At 51.6% G+C, this 22,369-nt stretch overlaps 1 protein-coding gene across 1 annotated transcript in view; it reads right to left on the bottom strand.

The window, feature by feature from the left end:
• Window positions 1-690: 690 nt before the first annotated feature.
• KATNIP (katanin interacting protein) overlaps window positions 691-22,369 on the bottom strand; it is a 173,066-nt gene continuing 151,387 nt past the window's right edge. Inside the window, exons 20-29 of the mRNA XM_039885563.1 lie at window positions 18,549-18,726; window positions 14,227-14,392; window positions 10,736-10,893; window positions 9,175-9,239; window positions 7,807-7,917; window positions 5,887-6,026; window positions 4,017-4,118; window positions 3,301-3,461; window positions 3,101-3,189; window positions 691-2,525 (exon numbers count right to left, since the gene is read on the bottom strand). Of these exons, the coding sequence (XP_039741497.1) occupies window positions 2,467-2,525; window positions 3,101-3,189; window positions 3,301-3,461; window positions 4,017-4,118; window positions 5,887-6,026; window positions 7,807-7,917; window positions 9,175-9,239; window positions 10,736-10,893; window positions 14,227-14,392; window positions 18,549-18,726 (1,229 nt within the window). The 3' untranslated portion in view covers window positions 691-2,466. The remainder of the gene's footprint in view (window positions 2,526-3,100; window positions 3,190-3,300; window positions 3,462-4,016; window positions 4,119-5,886; window positions 6,027-7,806; window positions 7,918-9,174; window positions 9,240-10,735; window positions 10,894-14,226; window positions 14,393-18,548; window positions 18,727-22,369) is intronic.

Below are 22,369 nucleotides of genomic sequence, written 5' to 3' on the forward strand. Positions count from 1 at the left end.
ACAAGGAGTCTCTCCCCTCTCCCTGGTACAGTGAGAAAGGCGGGCTTCCAAAGGAACCTCTTACCCAGAGCCAGGTTGATTGCTGGCACCCAAGCTGCAGTCCAGACCCTCCTTCAATGGAACCTCCCCCGCAATCAAGGGCTTTATCCTGATGCTAATGAGGCTGTCTCTGCTCACCTCGAAAGAAGCAGCGGGGTGGGGACCACAGCAGGCAGCCAGGAATCAGCACCTGGGTGTGGGCTTACAGGACCCACACATGCTGAAAGGAATCTCAGGGCCAAAGACGTAGGAGATTTTACCCCACCTCAGCTCGCCTGCAGTTATCTCAAGATTTAGGCATTGACTAATAGCTTCCGAAGCTGTGTGTCTTGGGTGAGCTACTTGACCTCTCTGTGCTTCAGTTCCTTTATCTATAAAAGAAGACTCATAATAGTGCCTACCCCATAGAGTTGTTATGTGGATTAAACGAGCTATGCCAGGCATGGAATAACCACTACATATGTATGGGCTTCTATCATCTGTTCTCCACGCAGTGCCAGGATCATGACCCCATTCGCGGGTGGGGAAAAAGCAGCTCAGACAGGGGACTTCCCTGTGCCACTCGGCCAGTCTTCAGTGGACTCTGGGTCGATTCCTGGAGGCAACATGGGCTCCCTCTGTCTGACCTCAAATCCCATCTATCAAACTATATTCTATTAATAACATCTTTTATTGATTTTGCAGGAGAAAAAAATAGAAATTTATTTTAGAGTTAATGCCTGTACAGCCTTCTTTTCCTCCTAGATTGCATGGTACACAGTTATCATAAACGTCAGCTGAGTGTGGCAACCAGGGTGCGCGGTGTTTGCGTATTCTCCCCAACAAACCTGACCCATGCCAGTGCCCCAGGCGGGAATGGACAGCTGGGCTCCCTTTCAAGCCACCGCACCGGTTTTGGTCTCTAAGAGCTGGTTGGATCAACCCCAACCCCGAGAGGCCCCGGAGGAGCTCAGCACATCTGGGACAGGAGCAGGGAAGCCCGGGGCCTGGAAGCTACAGGAATGATGGATCTTCTTGGGGCGAAACAATTCCTTATCTGCACCACATCGACCCCACACTCCAAATGAAAAGCACATTTGCATAGCTGCCCGTGGAAGCTGCAAAGCTCATAAAGTATTTGCTGGGCTCGTGGTTGCATAGGAACGGACTTCGAGTACAGTACGCGGTGGGCCGGGCTGGGCGCCAAGAAAACAACGGATTAATATTGGGAACGAGAAATTACCCACCACTGGGAAACCAATTAGGTCCTTGATCCGAGCTTGTTACATAGATGGAAATAGACGTGTTCTGGGCTTCACTCGGCTGGGGGTGCAAGGCACATTGGCTGGGAAGCTGCTGCGAGAGGGAGAAAGGGTGGGGCCCTGGGCAGCAAGGACCGCCCTGCCTGACTGCAAGGGCACAGACATGGATAAAGAGAGAGAAAGCAGCAAGAAAAACACGCCCAGAGACTCCAGGGATGCGGCAGCGCGTGCAGTGAGGGCCACCGCCCTCCCGACAAGAAGTCAAGCGGAAGGGGAGGTAGCTTCCGGGGGCAGAGGGTAGGGTTGTGGCACTGGTCCTCTGTACCCCCTGCCCTGTACCAGGAGGGCATCTGGATGGGCCTCGCTGGCCCTCTGGGGTCTGAAGCTGCCCACCTGCCGGTCCCACCTGGGCCTGGCAGCACTTCAGAAACCAGTGCCCTGGTATGTCAGGGTGGGCCCAGCTCTGGATGGCAGGTGGATACACGCCCTTGGCCAATTCCTTCTCAGGCTTGACAAGAGGACAGAGGCCCGTGCAGGACCAGCGGCACCCGAGATGAGTGAGGGGGTTACAGCAGTTCTGGGCTAGACATTTAGGGGTCCAGGGAACAATCCTGCCCTCTCAGCCAGATCTACCAGCCCCCGAATGAGGCAGGGATGTGTATGACGGGGGTTTTTGGCGCTTCAGCTTGGGCCCCGGAAGGCGGAGCCTCCCCCAGCACACTCTGGTGTTGGTGTTTGAGGCCTGGTCCCCCTGCCCTGCTCAGCCATGCTCTGGGCTGGATGAGAGGCCTCGCCGGCCGACCTCCTTGCCCAGGCCCGAGTCAGACCTGATCCAGGGAACCTATGACAGGCCTGAGTGGACGCCAGCCCTGCTTTGCTGGATCTCATGGGAGAGGCACCAAGCTGGGTGTCCTGGGGCTCCCTGCAGGGGACAGTGGAAGGTCACGGCTCACCCTCAGCAGCAGCACTGGCTCCTTCCACCTGGAGCTCCCACCTTTTCCAGGGTCGTCCATCCCTCAAGGCCCTTTTCCCCAGTGTGCTCCCCTCCACACCACGGCTCTCTTCTAGCCCCTGCGGTCTGGGCTGGCTGACACTGAGGACTGAGGGGAGGGGACACGGTACTGAGTGGGGGCCAGCGATGTAGCCCTACGCTGGCCGAGAGGACCAGCTCTCCCTCCTTCCGCAGTCAGCACCGCCACCGTCTTGCTGTCTCCTTCTCACTTATGCAGGTTTTGGGGCGTAAGGCTGTCAAGAGAGCATGCGGAGGGATCGGTGTTACCAAGCTTCCACCCCAGAGGGCTGCCCCATGCCCTCAGGCTGAAATCCAAACCTCCTGGGTTGCCATCCAAGACCCTTGTAGACCTGACCCCAACCTGCAGCTCCCAGCAGCAGCCTCTGAGCCCGGCACCCCTGGCACACTGACCTATCCGCTCCGCCCGGAGTAGGCCCTGCCACGCTACCCCTCTAGGCCTCTGCCAATGCTGTTCCCTTTGCCTGGCCAACTCGGTGCATCTCCTAGAATGCAGCTCAAACACCAGCTCCTCTGGGAAGCCCTCGCCCCGTACATCCAAGGCCCACGCCCTTCGATAATGTGCTTCTGCCCCTAATGGACTTTACCCTCTGCACCCAAAAAGCCTGGCTTCCGGGAACGGCATGATGCCACGAGGTGCCCGCCCCTCCTCAGGCCCCAGGCAAGCTCCTCCGGGGAGAGGGATCTGAGGGCAGGCAGGGGCGAGAGAGGGTGTGTGACGCTGCCAGCTCCTTCTCTATTTAGCCCAAACTCCCGAGGTGGATGCTCTGGGCAGAGAACCGAAGCTGACCTGGGTCAACCGCACTCTGCTTCCTTTTCGAGTTGATAATGATTTGGTTTTCATTCATCATCTGGACGTCCTGGTCCTCCACCTGATTACTGTGGGGAGGGAGAGGACGGAAGATTCGATCAGGGTCCAGGCTGCATGGCCCTGCCATCTGTCCTGCTTAGGGCTGGTGGGGATGGTTGTGGGGCAGGCTTGGGGCACACCTGATGGTGGTGTGTTTCTCCTGGTGGCAAATGTCTGTGTCCTCGGTGAAAAGGATGGTGTGGTGGGGCAGTGTGGGCTCACACGTGGGCAGGATGCCCCCAACCAGGTGGCCCACCATGGCCAGGATCCCGTTGTACACAAGCAAGTCGTCCACCAGGAGCTGCACAGACAGAGAGGAAGGGCTCTGCGGTGTGGCCAACAGGTCCCCCTCCTCCTTCCCACGTATGACCTTGGGCAAAGCATGCCACAGCGTGGAGCGTCGCCCGCTACGTGCCCGGCATGTGTGATGACTTTAGATCTTCACAACCATTGGGGAAGGCACATAGCATTAGCCTATGTTGCAGATGAGGAAGCTAAGGCTTGAGGGCCTGAAATACCTTTAGCACACGAGGCAGAGCTGGGAGGCCCCTGGGGTCCCCACTTTCCCCAACCCAGAATCGCCCCCTGGCACGAAGAACTCCCTAAACAAGTACTATTCTTGGAGGAAAGATGGGAAAAAAAAGCCACTTTGTTTTTCAGAGTGATGATTCAAATCACTCAGAGGAGGTTTTGAATTCACGGTTGGATGGCAAATTTCCCTGCGTGGAGGACCAGGCATTTGTGTCTAAGGTTGCAACAGAGAGAAGTCAATCAAACTGCGACAAATGATAATTGCCGGCAGCCTAATTACCAACGAGCATAATTATCTAAAAGAACCCAGCTAATAAGTACTTACGCCAAACTCCTTCACCCCTCGATGGGGTGTTTTCGCATAATTCCACAGTTTGATCATTGACACGGTGGTAGGCAGATCAAAAATCACATAAACCCGGTTCACCTGTCAGAGAGAACTAATTAAAACAGGAATGTTTGCAAACAGAGGCACTGGGCTGGGCAGGGGGTGTCGGGCTTGGGCAGGGGGCGAGCCTGTGGACGCCCTGGGCAGTGCCTGCTCATGTGAGCCAGCCTGGGCTGCTCGGGGCCGTGGCATAGGGGGTTCCTGCTGCCTCTCATCTCCTCGAAGCCCATCTTAAGTCAGGTCACGTGTGGCTGCGTTTGCAACAAACCGCTGAGCTGGCTCTTGGAGGGCGTTTTCTTGGGTCTGGTGTGGCCCTCATTTAAATACCCATGGACAGTTGGGTGTGCCCTTCCCCGTCCCCCAGGTTAGGCCAGAAGCACAGTCTGGGGCAACGTGGGCCCAGGGACAGTTCTCAACTCCTGAGTCAAGGAGCACTGGCCCTGGCAATCAGCACGGCCTTGACCCCTGTTTGTCCTTTCCCCGAATCATAAATGAAAAGCGCTGCAGACAGGCCCCGGAGGCACTGCTGGGTGATTTTCAGCACAAGATTCTGAACCTCTGCTGGGGAGTGCAGAGGGTCTGGTCCAGTCAGTGGCAGAATCAGCTGGTAAAGTGGGACCTAATAGCTTCTAGTCCTCTCTCCCCAACAAAGACTCTCAAATATTAGGGGGCTCCCAAGATAGAACAGAGTGACAAACATTCAGTGGTGGCCACAGGCTGCAGGCTGAGTTTTCCCCCAGTTCTGCCCTGGGGCTCAGCCTGAGGCCATCCTCTGAGTGCCCCAGTTAAAAGATGATGGGCCATACAACTGGCCAAACTCAAGATGGCAGGAGGCTAGACTCGCTAGTGGGGCTACGAGTTTGTGGTCCTGCGTCTAGGGGATGATAGATCTGTATACTCCCTTTTGCAATAGTGGGGCTGAGGGCTAAGAGGCTGGTCTCTGTTCAAGGGAAGCTGATGGACCCTTGATTGTAGGGGGTGATAATGTGGGGGGAGGCCTTTGAAAAACTTCCATCACATTTTGAGAGGAAAATGTACCCCCTTACCCTCCCGCATCATCACGTGAAGTGGAAAAGGGGACACAGTGGTCACACAGATGCCCCAGACCCGACTGCACATCCTCACCCAGGCATCTGGCCCCGTGGCTGAGAGGCTGGTGGGTGCTAACCCCACCTGTTCCCGGCCTCTCTCCTATCTATCACCACCCAGAGGGCCCAAGTGGGCGATGGCCTATCCCTAGGCTCCTCATCAGGCCTTGAAGAAAAGAAGATAAGCAGGACCAACTGCAGGGGCTGAGATTGGGGCAAGTTGAGTCAGCTGGTTAGAAGAGACGACTACACAGATTCGGTGCCAGGGTGAGAGCATAATTAGGGTCAAGTGCCCGGTGACATAAGGAAGGAGCGGAAAGAGTGAATGTGGAGAGGATGGGGCTGGAATGAAGAGGACAGAGTAGGTTGCAGAGAGAAGCAGAGGCAGAAAAAAGAACTAGAGAATGATGCCCACAGGACCAGCGGATGCCCAAGCCCCCAGGCCTGCTGCGCTGGGCTTCCCGGCTTCAAGTCCCATGCGGCCCTTTATCTCCCGGTTGCCCACTTATAATAAGGACCCCCAGAGAAAGAGAAGAAACCACTGGCCCAGAATAGCTGCCCCCCTTAGACGTGTCAGCGAAGACCTAGGCCTTCCTGATGGCTCGCGGGCATTTCGACTTGTTCTAAATCAACTTGGCTCAGAAGAAAGATGTGTCACCGAGATCAGGGATGCAAAGTCTCCCTACCGACCCCAGCGCCGAGAGCCTCTGGGAACCCACCAGCCCTGGCAGGATGGGAGCCAGCCACATGTGTCTGCCATCACTGGTGTCATTCACTTGGTCGATGAGCTTGTCAGGGGTCCGGATGTCCCCGCACACGCCCTCCAGGGAGTTCACGCTGTCGGGGAAGGCGGCGATATCTGAGGAGGCCTCTAAGCTGCCATAACTCAAAGCAGTGTGCCTGGCACCGTGTGCCACTCTTGCGGCCGCCAGCATCCATCACACTGACCATGGGGCTCAAGCGCCCCCGGGCCTGGTGGGACTGGTGGGGCTGGTGGGCAGAGCAGCTGTCCGCTGCTTTGGGCAGCCAGAGAAGTGACAGCCAAATTAGACATGTTCTGGGGAAAATGAGAACATGGAGGTCAAGAGGAGTCGGGGTGTGAGGAGAGGTGGCCAGTTCCAAAGAAAGGGGAGGAAACCATGCAGAGAGATGGCCGAGAAGAGGAGTTTCACAGAACTGCTGGAGGTAGGAACAGAATATGCTTCTGCCACTGAGGGAAGTGGAGGGCAAATTCTGCCTGGGCACGGGAGGGCCATGCCAAGACTGCAAGGACTGGAGGGGCCTGGCCTCGCTACGGCCACTCTACTGACGAGCATTAATGTGGGTCTAGAGAACCTGATTCCGGCTCTGGCTTTGCGATTCTGACCTGTGAGATCTTGGGCAAGCCATAGCACATCTCCGGGCCTGTTTCCACATCTATAAAATGGGTATAAAAATCTCCATGTCCCAGGACTGACAGTAGATCTCAGAGGACACTGGATGTAAGTGTTCTTGGTAAAAATCAATGGAGCTTTATGCAGCCAAGGAATCACTGATAACAATCAAAAACACCAAGAATTTTCTATTCCACGTGAGGAGAATGGTGTCACCAGGGAAGGCAGTAAAGGATCCAAGTGGAGCCCAGGGACCCCAAAGAGGTGCAAGGCAGGCTTTGGGGTTTGACCTGCTCTAGCAGGTCCTTAACCGTGGTGAGTCGGGGATCTCAGATCAAGAGCCCAGAAGGGTCAGGCAGGTTCCATCGAAGAGAGGCAAGACAGCTCAGTGGTCAAGAACATGGCCTGTGGAGCCAGACTCTCAGCTCTAGCACTCACTGGCTGTGTGACCTTGGGCGAGTTCCTCAACCTCTGTGTCTCGATTCCTCATCTGCAAAATGGGGATAACGAGAGCACTCATTTGGCAAGATTGCTGTGAGGGCAAATCTGGCACTATGTGACAAGCCCTGGTACCGCTCCTGGACAGAGCGCGCCCTCGGCAAACAGAAACCCTGGATCTGGGGGCCGGTGGATAACAGTGAGTAAGAACTAAGGTCCACTGGAAGGAGGCGCTTGGGGACGGGCAGCCAGGACACAGGCCCAGCCGTCGTCGCCATGCACGCCTGTGGCCTCTCACCGCCACTTTCTCAAGAGAAGCTGAAGAAAGATCAGGGTTTTCATGTGAAACCTGATTTTTAAAAAATGTTAGCAACTAATTTAAAAGAGTTAAAAACTCAACAGGCTAACGGTTTACAAATTCTGATGTGGACATTCTACATCAAAGGGTTCCATGGTCAATAACTTCAGGACACACTGAGTTGAACACAAGGCACCAGGTTGTCCCCTGCAGGCCTTGTCAGAGCCTTTAGAACTCCAAAATGTCTCTGGTTCTCCAAGGGGGGCTGCAGATGGTTCCCTCTCCCAACTCCCTGGACCATGGGACTCTTTGTTTTGTGGAACTCCTGTTAGGCATGGCTGGGAGCTGCTCGTTGCTTTGCCCACTCCCAAGGGTCAGCGTCTGACTGTGAGAAGAGCACAGTGGTATTTTTCATCTCAGGCCTGGTTCCTACAGGGATAGTTCCCTCCACATTGGAGGCTTCTGCTCCTCCCCCTGACCTTCCAGGCTCCCCGCAGTCACGCTAGGGCCCCTTCAGATAGAAAGGATACTGTTTTCTGACAGAGGGATTTTCTCTCCCCGTTCATCATATAGCTCCAGGCCCGTAAGACCAATGTAATAGGGGTCACCCCAGCTGGTCAGGAGCTGAAACTGAAAAATGACTGGGACATGTTATTAAGGAAAATCAGGGTTAATTTTCTGAGAACAAAGTAAGACAATGACAAAGATAATATAGGGATATAATTTTTTTTTTTTGGTTTATATAGATGAACAGGAGAAGAAAATGACTTTTTTCTCTCACTGAGACTGAAACCTATCAAAATATGTGGAATCGGATTTTCTTTAATTTAAGTTGTGTGTGTGTGTGTGTGTGTGTGTGTGTGTTAAGAATTCAAAACCTTTCTCCAGGCCCCAGGAGACAGGAGGACGGGAGGGGACGATGCTCTCCAGGGAGCTGGCAGGATGAGGAGACATCTGTGACACGAACTCATTGTAGATGCTAAACTAACTGGCCAGGCCTCAAACTGTCTCGTGCCTCAGTTTCCCTAGTTGTAAAATGACCAGATCAGAGAACCTATTCCCTCCTCCATCCATTGAAAGTGTGTAGGTTGTTGGGGTGCAGGGGGAATACGTGAGCTTTAGAGCATCAGGAGGGATGGGCTGCGGCAGGGTGACCGACCATTGCTGACTGAGTCCCACATACACAACCCGGCATCGAGCCCTTTCTCGGCCCTGTCCCCTGGCCTAACGCACTCCCAGCATTCCCAGGAGCAGGCAGGCAGGAAACCTCAGGGGAGCAGTGTGGCTCCCAGGTGATACCAGGGCCAAAGGCGGTCCCTCCAGGAGAACAGGCTCGTGAGACAGCCAGGCTGCCTGTATTCACCAGCCCGGCCCTGCTCCTTCCCAGCTGTGTGGCCTTGGGCAGGTTACTCCCTGCCTCAGTTTTCCCAGCTGTGAAATGGGGATGGGAAAGGTGCCCACCACAGGAGGCTAAGACAGTGAGTTAACGCAGGCGACCCACTGAACAGTGTGGGGCCGCCACAGGGGTCCAGCCCTTCTATCTTCTCCTCCCTATGTGGTCCCAAGGATTGACCCCAGGCTAGACCCTGGGGTCAGGTCTAGCTTCTCTGGCCCCTCCCAGCTAGAGTCCTTAGTGTTGCCTCCTGTAACCTCGGGGGGATGGGATCCGAAACTCGTGTGCTGCCCCAGTCCCAGCAGCACCCCACGTGCCCGAGGAATCACGAGTCCTCCCATCGTCTCCCAAGAAACCGAGGTCCTCCAGGTGCCTCAGCTGAGGCCCCTGGCCTGTAGCGGCAGCCCAGACCCCACCACGACCCCGCAAGACCTTGCCCTCTCTCTGGGTTCCAGGCCTGGCCCTCGAGGGCCCAGGACGTGTGGATGGGGTAGGGGAAGGATACAGCCACAGGGCATCAGTGGTGCCTCATAGTCCATGCTCGCCCGCTCCAGGCTTTTCGTGTCAAGCCTGAAAAAAAAAAAAAAAATAGTACCAGTAAGCAAAAGATTGTGATGGCCAGAACTGCTGGTCAGTTGTTTCCCGGGAGTTAGACTCTGAAGACATATGGTAGTGCAGCGGGGAAAGGCAGCTGGAGCTCCCGCTCGCGTGCAGCTCCCATCCTACTCGGTCACGGCCAACCCGGCACAGGCCATTCTCAGGCTTGGCCGACATGGACTCTTCTACCTTAGGAGGTGGGTACTCTTATATCTCTGGGTTGTGAATGAGGATCAACTGGAGAACAGAGAATTGAAGTCACTTGCTCAAGGTCACACAGCTAGTCAGAGGCAGAAGTGGGATGTCACCCAAGTTTGCCCAGTTTCAGAGTCCGCTCTCTTAACGACTCCTACTGCCCCTTCGCAAACAAGGAAATTCCACGTTGTGCTAAGAGCTGAGTGAGACCCATGACGGGGGATGAGGCGGAGCACTGGGCAGCGGCGGCGAGGCAGAGTCTGAGCCGAGGAGGCAGCAGCTGTGGGAAGAGTCTGAGCTGAGCCTCCTAAGCACAGGAGCAGCCAGAGCAAAGGCCCTGAGGTGGGAAGGGGCTGGGGTGTTGGTGTTTGCCACAGAGAGTAGCCAAAGGGGCCGAGTAGGGGGTGGGATGGGAGGAGGACAGGCAAAGGAGGCTGGAAGGTGGGGAGTGCCCTGAAGGCTTTGGCTTACTGATCCTGAGCAAGTGGCTTCACTAGCCGGGGCCTCAGTTCCCACGTCTGTAAAATGGGCATAATAATCCCTACTTGAATGAATACGAAGCATCTGGCACAGAGCGGCATTTGGGAGGGAGAGCTCTCTCTGCCTCCATATTTCTTCCCACTGGACTTCTCTCCCTGGTCTACAGCCAGTGGCCTCCAGTCCTGGCCAGGTTTCCTTCCATTTCAAGGGCAATGTTATAATTAAGTGACTGTTCCCAGTGACTGGCCCAAGAAGTGATCCTAGATGCAGTGGAGGGAAATTCATTTTGTTTCAAGAGCTTTGCCTCTGGCGTTTGGACATCAGGGGGTTTAAATGAGTGACCTTAATGTGGCATTTACAAATTGTTATGAACTTACTGCGGCTGAGACTAGGGCCAAGAAATCCCAGTGAATCCATGAAATATTAGGCCCTATTTTTCTTTTTGAATCTTTCTAAATCAAGAACACAGAAACAAGAGAAGGAAGGTCCTCCCCCAAATCAGCCAGCAGGCATTTCTGGAATCAGGCAGACTAGAGATCCTCTTTTCCCAGCAGGAAGTGTAACGGAGCATTTAAAATCTCAAGCTTTCCAGACTGTGAGAAACTCAAACACCCAGACAAGGTGGGTATATTCCCCAAGCTTCTGGAGAGGCTTCACTGAGCTTTAGAAATGGCCAGGTTGAAAAGCAATGCGTTTGATCACCATTTCAAAATGCTCTAGCTGGACACTTCAGAGCACGGCGCAGAGCCGACGCTGGCGGACAGGGAGGGGTACGCGCGGTGCTGCTCTCTCACCTCTGGGCTGGCTGGGGCAAGAGTCGAGCCTGTAGGTAGTCCACAAAGAGGATTTCCTGAGCAAAGTCGAAGTGGCAGTTGCCCGGCCCCTTCCGGATGAGGTAGCCCTCTGGAGGGGAGACGCACAGGCCATCCAGGGAGACGTGGACGATTTTGGCCTAGCAAACAGAAGAAAAAACACGCCTGAAGGAAGAAGCCAGCGTGGAGGACAGCGGTATATGCTGACATGGCTGGTGCTGCTGGCAGCTGGATTTGCGACAGAGAGCCTCCACAGAGCCCCCAGCCTGAGAAACAGCTTGGGCTGGCCTTTCTCCTTCATCAAAACCACCTGGCGGGGGCCGCTTTCCAGAGTCATCCATACTCTGTGCCAGGCATTGTGCTGGGTACTGGGCATAAGTAGGGGATAAGGCAGGTGTGGCCCTGCCACAACAGACAGGTACAGACATTCTCTAGTCCACTCAGCTGCAGTGGCCTGCGGTAGTACGACATGGTGGTCAAGGCCATGGGCTCAAGTGCTCTGACATCTACTATTAGTAGTTGTGCAAGTTACTTAACTTCCCCATGCCTCAAACTCCTCATCTGTTAAATGGGCTCAATAATGAGTTAACTTACGGAAAGCATCCAGAACAGAACAGTACCTGGCACAAAACACGCACTCAACAATTGTCAGCCTGTACCGCTCTTTCCTCAAACGCTGGCTCACGCGTCACCGCCGGTCCTAGCACTTCCTGCTCTTTCTTCTCATAGCGATTCTCATCCTCTAGGACTGTAGGGGTACCCAAACCTCCTGGCTGCTGACGGCTAGTCTGTGGCCTGTTAGGAACCAGGTCGCACAGCAGGAGGTGAACGGCAGGAGAGCGAGCAAAGCTTCATCTGTATTTGCTGCCGCTCCCCAGCGCTAGCATCACCGCCCAAGTTCCACCTCCATCATCGGGCATTAGAGTCTCATAGGAGCACCGGTCCCTGGTGCCACAAAGGTCGGGGACTGCCGTTCTAGGGCATATGCTTCCTAGTAGTGTCCTTGGTGGTTTTTGGGTCTCCTTTGGCAGCTGGACCATCTCTGTATCTGCCTCAGGGCCTGGCACACAGTAGGTGCTTACCAAGAGCTTGCTGAGTCAATTAGATTTGGGCCAACAGGTCCTTTGTTCTAGGCCAGATTTTGCCAGCCAAATGGCCAGGATCTAGCAGTAAATCTCAAAGCCTTAATGGCAAAGTGTGAAGTGGTTCAGCTCTGTTTCTCCTGGGTAGAGGGTGGTGAGTGAGCAGAAAGGGGCGATGCATCAGCACCCTTTCTCCAATCACACATTTTGGAATCGGGGCTCCTCAGTGCCTTACCCCACCTTCATGGTTAGCAATGTGGGACCAGCCGCCAACCAGACTGGTAGAATTTCACCTTCAGATGTAGAGGGCTCCTCCATGCAGAACGAAAAGGGCTTTGCCTGGGTCTCATGGGTAACTCATGTGCACCTGGAGCCCTTTGTTCCTTCAGCATTGAGGGAGCCCTCCATTTTGTCAGTCAGTTAGTCACAGGGCACATAAACCTGGAAAGCATATGATGACTGGCTTTATGCATGGCTGGATGGGGGGCCCAAAAGCTGTTACTATATCTCTGCTCTGCTTTCTTGGAGGGTAATTCCTACCCTAACCACAGGACTGGACCTGTAACCCCAGCATGGCTAAATTGAGGACTCTGACCTACTGGTCATGTGCTTGGTTCAGCGTCATGGAACTTGACCAGAACAGTCAGCCTGACTCCTGGGGTTTTGCTGGCTTGCCTCAAAAGAGGAGTTCTCTCTTCTGCTGAACTTGGAGCATGTGGGACATAAGCCTAGGGCTGCCAGGGTTTGTCATGTGGAGAAAGCTGCCTGAAAATGAAGCTGGCAACAGAGCAAAGCAGAGGTCCAGGAAGCCCTTGCCCGGGGTCACCACCTCTTCCAGGAAGGGTCCATGATTTCCCCAGGCTTCTGTTCATTCCCTTGGAGGCGGCGTCTATTATCACCTCCATCTTAGAGCTAACAAATTAGAGTTCAGAGAGGCTAAGTAGTTTTCCCAAGGACACACTGGAGCGACATGAAGCCCAGTCTCCAGGAGTCCAAGGCATGGCCCTAACCACATGCCCGGGGCCTATAAGCAGGGTGCCCAGCAGGGTCTTGGGGGTTAGGCATCCAATGCGTTTTCCTGGAGGGCATCCATTGCGCTGTGCTGCGGGATCCACCCTCTCAGATTCTGCCCATCTCCCTCTTCCCACAGTGGCCACTTGGCACAGGCACGGAGGCTAGTGGAGGCCAGGCCTGGGAAGCAGGGGCTCTGGGCCCAACGTTTCCAGGTAGCGAATCCAGGTCACAGAAGCACTAATGGAAAGACTGATTCGCTCAAAAGAATGGAGAGACCTGGAGGCACGAGTCGAGCTAAAGAATGTTTTTTTCATTGCCAGTGTATCTGACTTTAAATGTGCTGCACCTGAGAGCATGCTTGCACAGACACAGGGCGGCCCAGGGAAGGTCTGTGAATGGCACACTCAGAGGAGCTGCTGCTCGGGAAGGAGAGCGCCTGGCGGGCTGGGGGCCACTGGCCCACTGCGTCCTCAAGGCCTCCACGGGTCCTGCGAAGAACTCTGTGGCACATACGTTGGGGAGAGCCCAGACCCGGGCTCACAGGACCCGAGGCCAAGTCCTGGCTTTGTCCCCTTTTGTGTAGCAAAGGGTGACGACCACCCTCCTAAAGCAGGTATCATCCTCCTTGTGGTTTAACAGATGAGGAAACTGAGGCCCAGGGAAAGCAGACCACTTTCCAAAGGTCACCCAGCGGATGAGGGTCAGAATGGAGAGTCATACTCAGGGCCTGGTGGCCTTAGGCCCCAGCTGCATTGCCGTATTTCGGGTGACCTTATCATCGTCACTTCTGTGTAGTAGAAGGGGATAAATGTTTCATGGTCCATAGTCATACAGGTCAGAGAAGCCTGTTTCTGATGCTATTTTCCTCTTTTTCTGCTTTTTCACACTCGGCAGAAGAACTCAGTGTGGAGGTGGGTTCCCAGCCCGGCAGACGTGGATGGGGCTCTAGCTGTGTGACCCTGCATGAACGAATGGACTTTTCTGAACCTCACTTTTTGACACCCTGAGAGATGGGGTAATAACATCTGCCTCCCAGAGGCTGGGATGAGGGTCCAGTGAAATGCCTGGCCCCAGGAAGCACTCAGTGAACACAGGGCTGCAACAGGCCACGATGAGGTAGGGGCCGGGCCTGCTGCGGATCTCGGGACCCTTGGAGAAGACAAGGTACTGCAGTTTTCCGAGTCTGCCTGGGCTCTTCAGCCTGCATCTGCTGTTTGCAGAAGAAACAGCTGCATGCTCTCTCCCTGCATGTAACCCCCAGCTCCATTTGGAAGGTTCTGGAGGATTTATGCTCCTCTCTGGCAGCCACGCCAGCCATTCATCAAGGCACCATTTCCCTGACAGTGGGCCGAGCACGGCCACTGTTCTCTGGCTTACCCCTCGGTAGGTGTCCTCAGGAGATTTATTGTAGTTCCAGAAGCGCAGGCCCGCTATGCTTTCGGCTCTGTCGAAGCGGATGGTGACCACGTGGTCCAGCCCCGGCGAGAAGGGGATCAGCCACATATGCTCGTCCTCCATCGTGATGTTGGCTCCATCGATTAACCTGCACGCAGCGGGGAAGGAGTGGTGAGGTGGGGTGGCCCGGTCTGCCGGGAGAAATCGCAGCGTGGGGTCTACACCCACTCATCCCCCACTGCAGCTCAAGCCCAGCACAAGCCTGGCTGGATCAGATGCTTTAACGGAGGTGAGACTAATTAAAGCAACAGTGAAGGCCACCTCTCATCTGTGAAATCAGACAAAATAAGAAAACGGGAAAAAATAACAGTCTACACTGTTAAGGTACAGTGAAGCGACCGCCAAAATTTTTTAAAAGCTGGGAAAATGTGTCATTTTTCAGGACCCTTTAACCCAGTGATCCCATTTCTGGAATTGTTTTTCCCTTGAGGAAAATTTACTCAACATGTTGGAAGGGCTATCGGCACCAAGATTTTCATTATAGTCTCATTTATTCATATTAGGAAAAAAGATAACCTGAGAGGTCTCAAAATAGGGAAAATATTAAGTAAATCTGTACAGTTGTTAAAAATGACAATCGTGAGGACGATGCAGTAACACGGGAAAGGCAGGCGACGGGATGGCGGGCGACTGAGCTCGACACTGCGAAATGAGGACAAGGACCAGGAGAGAGGATGCAAAAGTGAAAAATACAGTTGAGTCAGAGGGGATGGGAGGTGAATATTTTTCTCTATTTTTTAGGCTTTCTGTAAAATTCTATGTTTACTCAATGGCACATTTTGATAGAATTCTATCCCTTCTTTCCTGTGCTGGGGGAGAGGGATACTAAAGCCCCAGCACGAACCTGGCAGCTCCTGGTGTGGGCCAAGTACAAGAAGAGGCAGGTGCCTCCGTGGGGAGCGGGTCTGGCCTGCGACCACACAGCCTGGGTGTCTCGGGGAGCCTCACGGCATTAGGAGGGAGCCCCAGCACCCTCATGTTCTTCTTAACCACGGTTCTGAACTTGGTGCCTTGCCCGTGCTGCGCTCCCATCCTGGCCAGTTTCTGGTTCTCCTGCTCAGGACACCCTGCCTCATCCTCCTCAGCTCTGCCTGTGTTTGTCACGAAGACCATATTGCCACTGGCTGTTCTGGGCTGCCCAGCTCACCTCAGCCCAGATCCCAACCCTCGTGGCTCTGGCTCGTGTGCCCGGCACTGCCACTGAGAGTCCTGGCCCCAGGGACAGAAGCCTTGCTCTCGGTCTTTCGGGCAATGCCTTCTCCTCTCCCTCCCATTTTCCTGGTGGCTTTGAAGCTGCTACAATGGGAGAAACTTGGGCCGCTGCCGTGTTTCCTGGGTTTTAAAATAAACTTTATTTTTTCCTTTAACAGTTTAAAGTTTTAGACTTGGAACAAATCTTGTAAGCTAAGTGTTCATCCAAGGAGATACTGTTTCTTTTTTTCTCTAAAAGGCTGTTATTAAACTGATGGATGATATGTCTTACAATTTCTGGCATCTTAAAACTGAGGAAATTCAGCAATTTAACACTGGGGTATTTGTGGAATTAAGCTGACTGAGAACTACCGCTAGAGAACCTTCTGTTTCCTTCTAAAAGCAATTACCTATCTGTCCTACCTCAAACTAGAGCTGCCTTGATAGCAAAACTGTTGCCCAGTTCTGAGAGTAGAGAGAAGCACTTATAGCTGACAGTGAAGGGAGGTCCCTCCAGACGCCCTCAAGAATATCTAAATGGTACTTCCTAGCAGTGTCCACAAAACAGCCTAGAAAAAAATGACCAACCTAGTAGCAATGAGTATCCCTAGTAGCCAGACTATGGTCTCTAAATACCATTTCCCACTAGAAGGAACCAGGGCTTAGTGGAGAAATGGCTGATTCCATGTCTGGAACAAGAAATATACAAGATAAGTACACCTGAAACTTACATAATAAAATAGTGTTTAAAAACGAAAGATACAAGACGAGGCCGAAAGACCTTGTCAGGTCGGAAAGCAGGGAAGCTCTCAGAGACTGCTACTTTAAAAAGGGTTCGGGAACTCCCAGTGTCCAAGAGCATCAACTGGATGAAAAACTGCAGAAGACTGAAACCCTTCTCACACGGTATATTAGATCCATGATTTATGATAGTCAAAAACAACTAAACATTTTAAAAGATGCTAGAGAAACAATTTGTTATTTTGAAAACTAAAAAATAAAGGGAAGGAATCAAGCCTTTTAGACTGCCTTTCCTATTTGAATTGTGCAATAACCAGGGAAAATTTCTCTTTAATGATGAAAAAAAGAATAATAGAATCAATGTACTGCTAGTTTGCAACCCTGAATAATGGATCTAGCCACAGAGCACTGCCTACCGATGTCACAAATTGCTTGACAACCAGACATTGGATATGTCCTGAAGGGGATACACAGTAATAACAACCCAAGGGTCATATCTTGCCCCAACGGTCAAACCTCAATCTGATCAGAGTTCTGGAGCTAATGAACAATTTACAAGAAATAAAGGGGTCCAAGAAACAGGTTAATCAATACCATAGAGAAGCAACCAGTAAAATCCAGACTCTACAGGGCAGAAAACCTGGTTTCTTCAACAAATAATTAAAAAAAAAATTTTTTTTTTAAAGATGGAAGAGAAGCAAGAGATTATAAGAGGCTTGAGACATATCAACCAATCACAATGTATGGACCATAGTGGGGTCTCAAATCAACCAATTATAATGTAGAGATGTTATCTGGAGCTCAAATCAACCAATCACAATGTAGAAACCTTATCTGGGGCTCAAACCAACTAATCACAATGGAGGGGCCTTATCTAGGGCTCAAATCAACCAGTCACAATGTAGGGGCCTTATCTGGATCTCAATCCAAGAAACAACTGCCAGGGAAATAGGGACATGCTAGATATCTAGAAATTTAAAAATGATAATATTTTTAGGTATAATAATGATACTGAGATTATGTTTTCCTTTTAAAGTCTTTATTGTTTAGAGATACATACTGAAATATTTAGAGATGATGCTATCAGGCCCAGGATTTGCTGCAATAATTTGGGCAGAGGGGTGGTAACTGGGTGGATATAGATGAACAAGTGGGGTATGCAGCCAGGAGCTGGGTCCATGGGCTCCAAGTCTAAATATGCAAAAGTGTGACTTGCTAAGACACAGAGAACAGAGTGGCCCCTGAGCAGACAATGACAGCAGGACAGGAGGGCTACAGTTAAAGGGCACCTTATTGGAATAGGGAGGGCTCTACCACTGACCCTGCACACGCTCTGGGCCAGGCACGGAGTAGAGCTGTCATGTGGCAATCCCTTTTCCACACTCCAGCCATGGGATTTATTGTCACCATTCTACTGATAAGGAAACTAAGGCAGGAGAAAACAGAATAACTTAGTGGTTAAGTGTATGGGTGTTAGTCTCTCATCGACCTACATTCAAATCATGACTCCACTACTCACAGCTGTCTGGGTGACCTGTGGCCAGTTTTTAACGTCTCTGCACTTCAGTTTACATGGGGGCCTCTTTAGGCTGTTTAAAGTTTAAATGGATGAATATCTGTCACCCAGCATCTGGCATTTAATAACCAATCAAAAAATGGCAACTATAATCTCAGTTATTACTATTATAATTATCATTGCCACTATTATTGAAGAGGTTAAGAAACTTACTAGCTGCCAGGGGCACAGCCAAGATTTGAACTCTCATTCCTCTGACTCCCCTAGATGATTCTTGTTCACATGTCCAGGAAGGGCGGGTTAAGGGGCCCCACGGATCAATGCAATATTTCAGGCTTGTCCTCTTACTGACTTGACCCAACCTGGCCGTATGCAATCTGACAAATGCAGGGGTAAGTATGGAGACTTCCTCAGCAATCACCTCCAACCTCAAGGAGGGAAAAGCTTTTGGCCACTGAGAGCTGTCCCAGCAAAGCCTTACTGAGCAGCCACTGTGCTCGAGGTCCTACACAAAGTACAGTGGACAAAACACAGAGCAAAACTCTGTCTGGAAGCAGGAGAACCTGGCTTCGAACCCTGCCTACCACTTCCAGCTGTGTGGCCCTGGGAGGGTCACCTCCCTTTCTGAGTCTTGGTTTTTCTTGACTATAAAATGAGACAACCACAGACCTCACAGGGTGGCTGGGAGAAGATGGAATACGGGTTGCTATTTGATGTTTGAATCTGAAATCTAAGATGCAGAACGGGTCCCCCAGCCCCCACTGTCATGAAAGTTAAGCTTCTTACAGACACCTACTTGTCCAGGGTCCGGGAGTCATCAGTGTACTCAGGGAGGTCATTTAAATCTCTGGGGGAGGCGGAGATCTGGTGCAGGTTGATGGGCAGTGCCTGGCCATCCTTGCCCACCACTTCCAGGCCCGTGAGCCCCAGGTAGTGCAGGTCCCCCCAGGAGGCAGTGAAATTCAGCTGAAGGCCTGCAATAGAGAGAAAAGTGACCTGTGAACACCAGAGGTTCTGGAAGAGGTCCCTAAGATGGAGATGAGAGGAGGAATGATCTTTATCTCTGTATTTTATCAGCTTGAAAACCAGACTCAGATGAAAGTGTCTTCACGGTGGGCTCTGCACCTTTCCTTTTAGTGGCTCTCAGGCCTGGGACACTGCTAGGGTGCAGGAAAGGTCAGCAGGATGAATGAACCAGTGTCCTTTAAATCTGCACACAGTCCTGGATCCATTCTCCACTTACCAATCATGTCACCTCATCTGAAACTTAACACTTCAGTGTGGCTTCACACATTGCTTGGCCAGCAGGCTTTGCCCACATGGCTTCCATTTCTCTAACCTCATCTTGCACCAGGGGTTCCTGGCTCCATTAAGACCGTCATTCAGTCACTCATATTTATATTCCTCTCTCCAATCACAGGGTCTTTGCACATGCTGTTTTCTCTCTGGAACTCACATGGCCTGGTTAACTTGAGCTCATTCTTCAGATCCTAGCTCACTTCCTTACAGAAGCCCTCTCGACTTCCTTGACTATATCAGAGTTCCATTCATAGCCTGTCACCGTGAATTTCCCCTTCCATGTCCTGGTCACTGTGATCTTGTGATCATTTGGTAAATACCCCTCTGCCCTGACAGATGGTTAATTCCTTGAGGACAGAAACCCCATCTATTTTACTAGACCAGGGTGTCCCCAGAGCCTAGCATATAGTAGGAGCTCAGTATAGATAGAATGATTAAACAAGTAACTAAATGGAGGCAGCTACATCAGAAAGACACGACACCGAAAATAGACATTTTATGCAAATTGGCCACTGCCATGAGGATTCACGTGGATTTGGGGTAAAGGAAGTGACCTCTGGTGACATCTCCATCTTTTGGCCTCTCCCACCCCTGCTCCATTAGAGACCATTTAGAAGTGATCTTCTGTAATCCCGGGGCAAAACGGCCCAGGTGAGTCATCCACTTGCCCAGAAAGCTCAAACCAAGTGAAACCCTTGGTCAGGCCCTATTAGATATTTGGCTGGAACTTCTCTTACTTAATGGTCTCCCATTAGAGAAGGATAAAGCCCTGAACTTTTCTACCTTTGGGGAACTTGGAGCCTATTTTAGCACCCTTTTGGGCGGTTGTTTTAAAAAAATCCATGCTCTGAATCTTTTCACAGAATGACACCAATATAGTGTTGGAAGAAAAAAGCCTGGATGTCACGTGGTCCCACCCATTTCAGCTCAGATGAGGAGGTGGAGGACATCCTTGTGAGACCAAGCCACACCACCTCCCTGGAGCTTGGCTTCCTCTCCTACACCCCTGTCATTTCCAACACACATTTTGTAGCTCAGCCTCAGATCCTTCTGCTTGTCATGGTGCCAAGGTAACTCTGAGCACCGTGGGGATAGATGAAAAAGATGTGTGACCAGCAGGGTACCAGGCACATCATAGTTTCTCATAGCACCAGTAGCATACAAAACGGTCACTGATTCCTCCCACCCAGTCCTTGCCTCTTTGCAATGTGACTTTGCCGCTTCTCCCATCCACAGTGAGGTCTATTTCTCTACTCCTTGAACCTGTGATTTGCTTTGGCCCATGGGACAGAGCAAAGGTGCTGCAAGCACATATGCACTGGGGCTTGCCCTCTCTCACCACACTTGGAGTCTTGCCACGTGAAAGAGCCAGGTGACAGGTGACAGGCCTAGTCGCCCTGTCACTCTGGCCAACAGCCTCTCAACTGCCGGACGTTGAAGGCATTCTAGATCATTTAGCTGCCAGCCCATCTGCCAGCTGACCAGACACATGAGCAGGCCCAACAATGCCAGCTCAGATGAGAAGAACTGCCCAGCCCAGCCAAGTCACTGAATTATGAGCCAATCATGACTAACTGGTGGCTGTACTAAGCATAAAGTTTGGGTTTGTTAGTTCAGCAGCAAAAGCTAACTGATACACTCCTTCTCATCACAAGTCTCTCTCCAAATGTCATCTCCTCCGAGAGGCCTTCCCTAACCGCCCGAGTTCAAATAGCACCACTTCCCCATCACTCCTTACTCTATTTTTTGTCACAGCACTTATTACTACCTGAAAATATATTCTACACGTACTTGCTAACTGGTTTTTACTAGTCTTTGCCACTAAGTTGGAAGCTCCCTGAGGGCAGGGACTCTGTTGACTTTGTTCACTACTGTATCCCCAGAGCCTAGAAAAGGATCTGAAACACATGGTCAGTAAAGGCTTTTTTCTTTTTAAATAAATGATTGATTGAAGAGTAGGCTTCGGTAAATACCTGCAGGTAAATTAATCAAAGGGAAATCATCGAGTTTCACCAAATTCATAGTTAATGGGAAACAAATATTGATCTTCCACTAGGTACCAAGCCCTGACAGCAAAAATCTCTCTAGGAGCTTCCATTGCAGTGAAGACACACAATAAACACCTAACAAACAAACAAATATGATAGTTCCAGAGAGTGATGAATACCACGAAAAAGAGAAAAGAGATGGGCTCGGGAGTGACTGAGTAGTCGTAGGGGTGGTCAGCGGGCCTCTCTGAGGGGGTGACATGTGAGCTGAGACCTCGGTGATGAGAAGATGCTGCCATTTTTCAGCGTTTCTGGAAGAACATTCTTGGCTGAGAAGACAGCAAGGGCAAAGGCCTTGGTGAGAACCAAGTGACAGAGGGAGAAGGTCGAGGAAAATGAGATCCGAAGGTTAGGCAGGGGCTAGATCCTATCTGGACATTCTTCTCTGCGATGCGGTGCTGCTGAAGGGTTAAATTTTGAAGCAGGGGAGTGACACGATTTGATCTGCATCTCGGAAAACACACGGGTTGGACTCTCTAGGGCACTGCAGTACCAATGGCCTGAACAAGGGTGGCAAGTGAAAACAGAGAAGGGGACAGATTCAGCATCTGTTTTGGACACAGCATTGCCAGGATTCTTAATGGCCTGTGTGGAATGAGGGAAGAAGAAAATGTTTGTGGCCCAAGTGACAGAGTGGCTGTGGGTACCACCCTGAGATGGAAAAGGCCTGGAGGTGAAGGAGGGAGAAGATCTGGATGAGGGGGATCAGTGTCAGAGAACTGCCAGCTCCCTTTGTTGAAACAAGTCGCAGTCCCTTTGTTTGCCTGGCAAGATGCTCTGCGAGGCTATCTAATTTGGGGCTGCTTTGAACAAGACTTCTGTTTGAGCTAATATCCATGTTCCATATGCATTTCCCTCTGGTGTATCAATTAGTATTTATATACATGGAAATTAATTTTGTTACTCCTTGTCCATGTTTCAACTCTCTCAGTTCCTTTCCTATTCATCACTGCTGATATCTGCAAAACGTCCAAAACCAGTGCCTTCTGTAAATAAGCAAGTCGTATATCCCCTTTCAAAACACTGACAGGATCGGCTGTTTTTACCAAGCCCAATCCAGCCCCCAGGTGACTGCACCAAAGCTCTCCCCATTTGCACAGGTTGGTCAAGGTGGTTTAGGATTTTGGATACAGTGAGGAAAAAGTCAAAGGCTCAGAGAAGAGAGATTCAGAAATCACAGGCTTCAGAACGTGCAGAGGTACTTGGTCAAGAGGTTTTTAGTAGAGAGCAGGGAAATTACACTTTTCTTGCAGCAAAAAAGGTCTCTCTG

The sequence above is a fragment of the Pteropus medius genome, unplaced genomic scaffold (genome assembly GCF_902729225.1).
Source record: "Pteropus medius unplaced genomic scaffold, Ma_sr-lr_union100, whole genome shotgun sequence".
Taxonomy (NCBI): Eukaryota; Metazoa; Chordata; class Mammalia; order Chiroptera; family Pteropodidae; genus Pteropus; species Pteropus medius.